The sequence below is a fragment of the Leptodactylus fuscus genome, chromosome 11 (genome assembly GCF_031893055.1).
Source record: "Leptodactylus fuscus isolate aLepFus1 chromosome 11, aLepFus1.hap2, whole genome shotgun sequence".
Classification (NCBI taxonomy): Eukaryota; Metazoa; Chordata; class Amphibia; order Anura; family Leptodactylidae; genus Leptodactylus; species Leptodactylus fuscus.
In genome coordinates this window covers 73,457,681-73,464,241 of record NC_134275.1, presented here as the reverse complement: position 1 = coordinate 73,464,241, position 6,561 = coordinate 73,457,681, and the positions used below count along the sequence as shown (strand labels likewise).

At 37.2% G+C, this 6,561-nt stretch overlaps 1 protein-coding gene across 1 annotated transcript; it reads right to left on the bottom strand.

The window, feature by feature from the left end:
* Positions 1-203: 203 nt before the first annotated feature.
* Positions 204-1,542, bottom strand: SOX3 (SRY-box transcription factor 3). The gene has a single exon (XM_075260122.1). The coding sequence runs from the start codon at positions 1,481-1,483 to the stop codon at positions 560-562; it is 924 nt and encodes a 307-aa protein (XP_075116223.1). The 5' UTR covers positions 1,484-1,542; the 3' UTR covers positions 204-559.
* Positions 1,543-6,561: the final 5,019 nt, after the last annotated feature.

Genomic DNA, 6,561 nt, shown 5'->3' with positions numbered 1-6,561 from the left:
AAACAGAAAAAAAAACTATTTTCTTCGTTGATATGTTAAACATTTCACAGTAAAACTTCATATGAAAACAGGACACAAACTCAAAAAAAAAATAAAAAATAAAATGGACAAGTTTATACATAAGAGGAAAATAATACAACTTACTATAAATTAAAAAGGGGGAAAAAAAAAAAAATTCTTGCGTTTGCGACCCGCACAGTCTAAAAGTTAATGATAAAATCTACAGTTTTGGATAAAACTCAAGGAAATCTTGAGCGTCTCAAGAAAAACGTGTAAACATTGGATTATGGTTAATAGTCCCAAATTAAACTTCTAGAAGATACAAGATCCTTATTTAAAAAGAAAAGCTCATATTTAGGGCTGACCCCCCTACACAGAGGATCCCCCCAAATACTCAGCAGGTTGTGCTCTATAGGGAAAGTTTGCGCAAACTTTGTACACAACAAAAATAAAAAAAATAAAAACAAACCACCCTTTTTGATTCCTTGTCCTCAAGTTTTCTGCATTCCTAGCTGCTTGTCGTGCAAGCAAATTGTCTTTAGGAGAAGCAAAGTCCGGATTAAATGTGCGTTAGGGGTACAGTGCCATTGACCCCAGTCCCTGCACTTTGGTAATGCTGGTGCACTGTGTGTAGTCGGCTGTTCTGGAGGGAGGATGGGTCATTGGCATCTCCACTTGGAGGAAGGTACATGCTGATCATATCTCTCAGATCTCCTAAGCAAGCTCTCTGTGTGTGAGAAGTGATCGCAGGTGGAGGAGAACTTGGTTCCGACTTGACCACCGACCCCATGGAGCCCAGGCTCATGACTGTGGAGGTTTGCTGGTTGTAGGCTGCAGGTGACATGCTGTAGGTGGAGGCTGCATTCATGTAGGTCTGAGCTGAAGACATCATGGGGCTATATTGGAGCCCAGTCATGTCATACCTGTGCATCTGCTGGATCTGAGGGCTGTTCATGCCAGGGTGCTGACTGTACCCAATCTGGTCCTGCATCAAGCTGTAAGCCCCATTAGTCCAACCATTCATGTGGGCATAAGTGTCTATCCTCTGGCCAACTCCAACTGTACTGGCCACTGGGCTGACGCCAGGAGCCAAGAGATTGCCAGGCAGGGAATATTTGTCCTTCTTCAGAAGGGTCTTGGTCTTTCTGCGGGGTCTGTACTTGTAATCCGGGTATTCCTTCATGTGGACAGCTCGCAGCCTCTTGGCCTCATCGATGAATGGTCGCTTCTCGGCATCGCTCAGGAGTTTCCAGTCGGCCCCCAGCCTCTTGCTGATCTCAGAGTTGTGCATTTTAGGGTTCTCCTGGGCCATTTTCCTCCTCTGGCCCCTGGACCAGACCATGAAAGCGTTCATAGGTCTCTTGACCCGGTCCTGGTCTGGAGTGGTGGCATTGCCTTTGCCCCCTGGAGTCCCGGGCCCCCCACTCTGTGCATTGCCCTGCTGCACAGGGGTCTTGATGTCTGTGTCCAGCATGCTATACATCTGGACGATGGATGGGACACGACAAGGAGAAGATGCGGGGTCTCTGCACGGGACGGTCTGATCTCTGCTCACAAACTTCGCTAGTTAAGAAGTGCTGAAGTCCTGTGAGACTGCATATTAATCACCTCCAGCCAGCCAATCAGCTGCCAGCCCCACAGCCCAGCCCCCTCCTCTCACATTACAGGAGCGCCTTAACCCTTTCCTACCCTCCCCCATGGCCCTCAGCTCTGCCCAATCAGGCACCTTCCACTCTAACGACCAGCAAGGGTTAATGTGCAATTATTCCAAATCAAGTTATGAAATTATTACTGTCACACATCTATCTGCAGGACAGGGCAGGCTGGCGGCGGGCCAGGGGCAAAGCAGACCCTTATGGGTGTCTCAAAATAGTTCTAAAGTGAAAGTGGGAGCTTATACATAGATAATACTGATAAAGTTGCTATATATAAAGTTACTATATATATATATATATATATATATATATATATATATATATATATATATATATATATATATATATATATATCCATGTAACTATATATCCAAATATACCTGAAGTCTCTCTCTATATGTACACACGTGTCTCTCTGATACATATGCATCTAAAGTTTCCAAGCATATAAATCTAAAGTTAATTATATATATATATATATATATATATATATATATATGCTCCTCAAATAATTCTAAAGCCTCTCATACAAATATATCTAAAAACGTTGTACATATGCATGTATCTCTCTGTATATACGCATACATATATATATATATATATATATATATATATATATATAGCCTCTGTCTAAGTTTATATACTTATATAATGCAAAAATGTAAGGTCTCTGTGTATATAGACAGACACAGAACAGAGACTTTGAATTTATTTGAAATATATATATAATATATATATATATATATATATATATATATATATATATATATATATATATATCCACGGTCTGTCTATCTATCTATCTATCTATCTATCTATCTATCTATCTATCTATCTATCTATCTATCTATCTATCTACAGTGCACGTGTCTTTTGCCTTTGCCTGGTCTTAGCTTTGCCTTGTTATCAGTGACTTTGGCTTTACAATAGAGAGTAAACAGATTTATGGGGCACATGAATAGTTTTTGGCTTATCCCTCCTGTTTTCTCACAGCTTGTTCACATTAGGCTTCTGTGTAACCCTGAGACAATATACAAGGAGGTTGTTCGCACCTATTCAGGTGTCTTGTAGTAACAGGTTTATCCATGAAGGATTCCTAGTTCTAAACTTACAAAGTGTCAGCATTTAATGGAGTTTTGGAGTGAATATTTTGGGCCACGAGTGTTGTTGCCCCCCTGTGTACTTGTATAAGGGTGGGGGGGCAGGTGCATGCAGGTCTCCATGTGGGGTATATTATACAGTACTGGACTTGGCCTGTATAATGCAGATCACTATGTGCCACTTACTTATGGGATTTGCAGAACAAACTCAGTTTTCAGTTTAGTCCCAAACATCTGGGATAAAGTTACTCCACATTTCCCAGTCCATCCTACTCACACCACAGTAAGACTTGCTTATCCTGCAATTCCTCATTTTCTGGGCCCCTCAGCTGTGTCCATTGGGAAGTTTGATGTTCCCTATAGTTTGTGGGATGTGGATCCCTCCTCCCAGGTCTTTGGGTTTTTTCCAGCTGGCTGCAGGTGGGGGGAAGGGCTGGCGGGAGAATCCGTTTGCCATGGTAACATTAAGCCTTTGCCAGTGAAAAGAAAAGTTTGGGGGAGGCCAAAAGTGTCAATCACAGGGGGGATATTCACTCCCCCTCCCCCTCCCAACTACCTGCTAGACTGCCTGCACTGGGCGAGGGATTGGGCTCGGATCTCCCAAAACTTTTTCTATGGGAAATTAGTGGGATTTTAACTAAATCTATCATCTATATCCATATATATTCTATTATTCGTTATTGTTGTAATAAATCAATTACGTATTTACAATATTTATTCAAAAACTGTAAATATTTACATTCTATAGGATTTATTTCTACTTTTACTTTGTAAGTAGGATGAAGTGATAGACCCTATATCCATATCCCAGCAGTCATTGAAATAGGGATTATTTCTCAATATTAGTATTATCTATCTATCTATCTATCTATCTATCTATCTATCTATCTATCTATCTATCTCCTATCTATCTATCTATCTATCTATCTATCTATCTATCTATCTCCTATCTATCTATATATCTATCTATCTATCTATCTCCTATATCTATCTATCTATCTATCTATCTATCTATCTATCTATCTATCTATCTATCTCCTATCTATCTATATATCTATCTATCTATCTATCTATCTCCTATATCTATCTATCTATCTATCTATCTATCTATCTATCTATCTATCTATCTCCTATCTATCTATATATCTATCTATCTATCTATCTATCTATCTCCTATCTATCTATATATCTATCTATCTATCTATCTATCGATATATAAATATATATATATATATATATATATATATATATATATATATATCCTATTAAAATCAAATTCCCCTCCACTCCATTCCAGTCTGATCCCTTATAATAAAAGGCTCAGATCTAATACATCTTATTATGTAGATAATCGGAATTTTATTTGCTTTTTTGCTCTATTCGCTACGACCTTCCCATCCTCTCCATTGTTGTGGGACTACAGATCCCAGCAGTCCCGTATCCTCCGCAGAGCCACAGGTTGTTATTCGCTATTAGCCGCCTTTATTTTACATTATAAGATCAGAAGAAGAAAAGCGCAGGGGGTCAGCCCGACATCTTGTCATCCAGTGTGTACTGTGCCAAACAGGATTCATCCCAAACAAGGATGCCAAGCAGCTGCCCCCCGACATACAGACATAAGACATAACTATAATCTACAGGAAGACTACAAGATACCCTGGGACAGCTCCATATAGACTGATGTAGGAGTCTTTCAATGTCCTATTAATAATATAGCTGTTAATATTATTAGTATTATTATAACTATTAGTGTTATTAATTATAGCATTAATATTAGTAGAAATAATTTAATGTTATATAAATAATACATATATTACGTAATACATATATTCTATAATATTACAATATTACTATTAATACAATGTTATTATAGTATCATAGCATAGTATCAATAATAATAATATTTAATAATTAATAATAATACTTAATACCAGCACTCATTAGTAATAGAATTTTATGATTATGATACAAATATACTAGAATATATAAATATATAATATAATAAGACAATAGTTAAATGTCAGAAGGAAGAACAGAATCCAAGCTATCTTATTTTTACAATTTGTATCAAATACAATCCAAGACTACAGACTAATAAATCCAGACATCGCTATGAGGTCTATGAGCCCTGACCATATAATGCGGTTATATTATACTTTCCCCGACTGGGACCTCTGCTAAGAATAACCATTTATTACAGGGACCATTTACACTAGGAAATCCCAGGGATATTACAGGTGCAAGCATACAGGGCAAGACAATGAGCCCTTAGGGGTTTACACTTCACAAAACAGCAATTAACACTTCCCCAATAAATAATAAAATTAGCTAAGCATGTCATAATACCAGAGCAGGGGGAAAGTAAAGGGATCACAGAGCGGAGCAGACTAGAAGTCCTTATTGTGTCATGTGTACAGGCAGTGGATTGTAAATGAGGGTGCAGAGAGATATGGGATAGATAGATAGATAGATAGATAGATAGATAGATAGATAGATAGATAGATAGATAGATAGATAGATAGATAGATAGATAGATAGAAAGATGGATAAATAGATGGATGGATATATAGATAGATCGATTGATAGAAGGATAGACAGATAGATAGATAGATAGATAGATAGATAGATAGATAGATAGATAGATAAATAGATAGAAAGACAGAAGGATAAATAAATAGATATATAGATTCGAAATAGATGGACAGATGAATATATATATATATATATATATATATATATATATGTTAGATATAAATAAATAAAACTATGGTATATATATGTCACTGTATTATTAGGCATTGAAAGAGACATATATATGGGTTTGTGTCTCTTTCTCTGCATAATGATGCAGATATATATATATATATATATATATATATTCTCCCTATACACCTATAGCTGACCCTGCACTATAATAGAAGCGTGCCATAGGGTCCACTTTATTTCTGTCATTTTATTAGTCTGGTTCCATGGAGTATTGTGCCACCATACAGGGGTAACTCCCTCTCAAGTCTTCTTTCTTAAAGATTTCTCCAAACATCCGGATCCTAAGGGGACCCAGTCAGCCATATAGATGTGAAGCTGCCTTATCAGGGACAGAGGCAGAGCCCATTGAGCAGGACACAGCTCCAAGATTAGCACAAGAATACATCCCATGTCAATCACTGACAAGTGTCTTGTAGCAGCACTTAAGGGGGATAAAATAGAGATGTGCCTCGTTTCATCTCCAAGAAATCATTTCCATCATAAGGATTTTATTTACTGCATCTTATCCCAGAACCTCAGCCATTTCTGTAATAATAATAATAATCATCATCAGTATCATCATCATCATCATCATAGCAATAATAATAATTACATTAATAATAATAATCGGTATTACCGGCCGGCAATTGAATCAGGGTGTAATTCAGACTCTGCAGCTTTAGCTAAAGTGCTGGTAATAAAGTATCACAACTTCTAATCATTACATTAAATTGATTCCCCGGTTCCCTGCCATAATTATTGTCATTAATTACAAATGTCCAATTGGGGAATATTTTCTTTATCCATTAATCTGCAAATTAAACATATTTAATAGAGACGTTTTCAGAAAGCGACAGAAAAGAGGAATTGGAAGAGAAATGAATGAATGAATTATCGGAGAAAGCAGAGAGGTAATTTCTCAAGGACTCCATTCATATCCTGGAAGGATCTAAGGGAAGGAGTCAGAAATTCATTACAATACAGAATAATTAAAGGCAGATTATAGTTATTAGTAAATAGCCCTCATTTCTCTTCTGATATCCTAATCCCTATTTGATTTC

What these genes read in the sequence shown, in the direction of transcription:
- SOX3 (XM_075260122.1), bottom strand. Translation starts at nt 1,483, where the DNA reads ATGTATAGCATGCTGGACACAGACATCAAGACCCCTGTGCAGCAGGGC.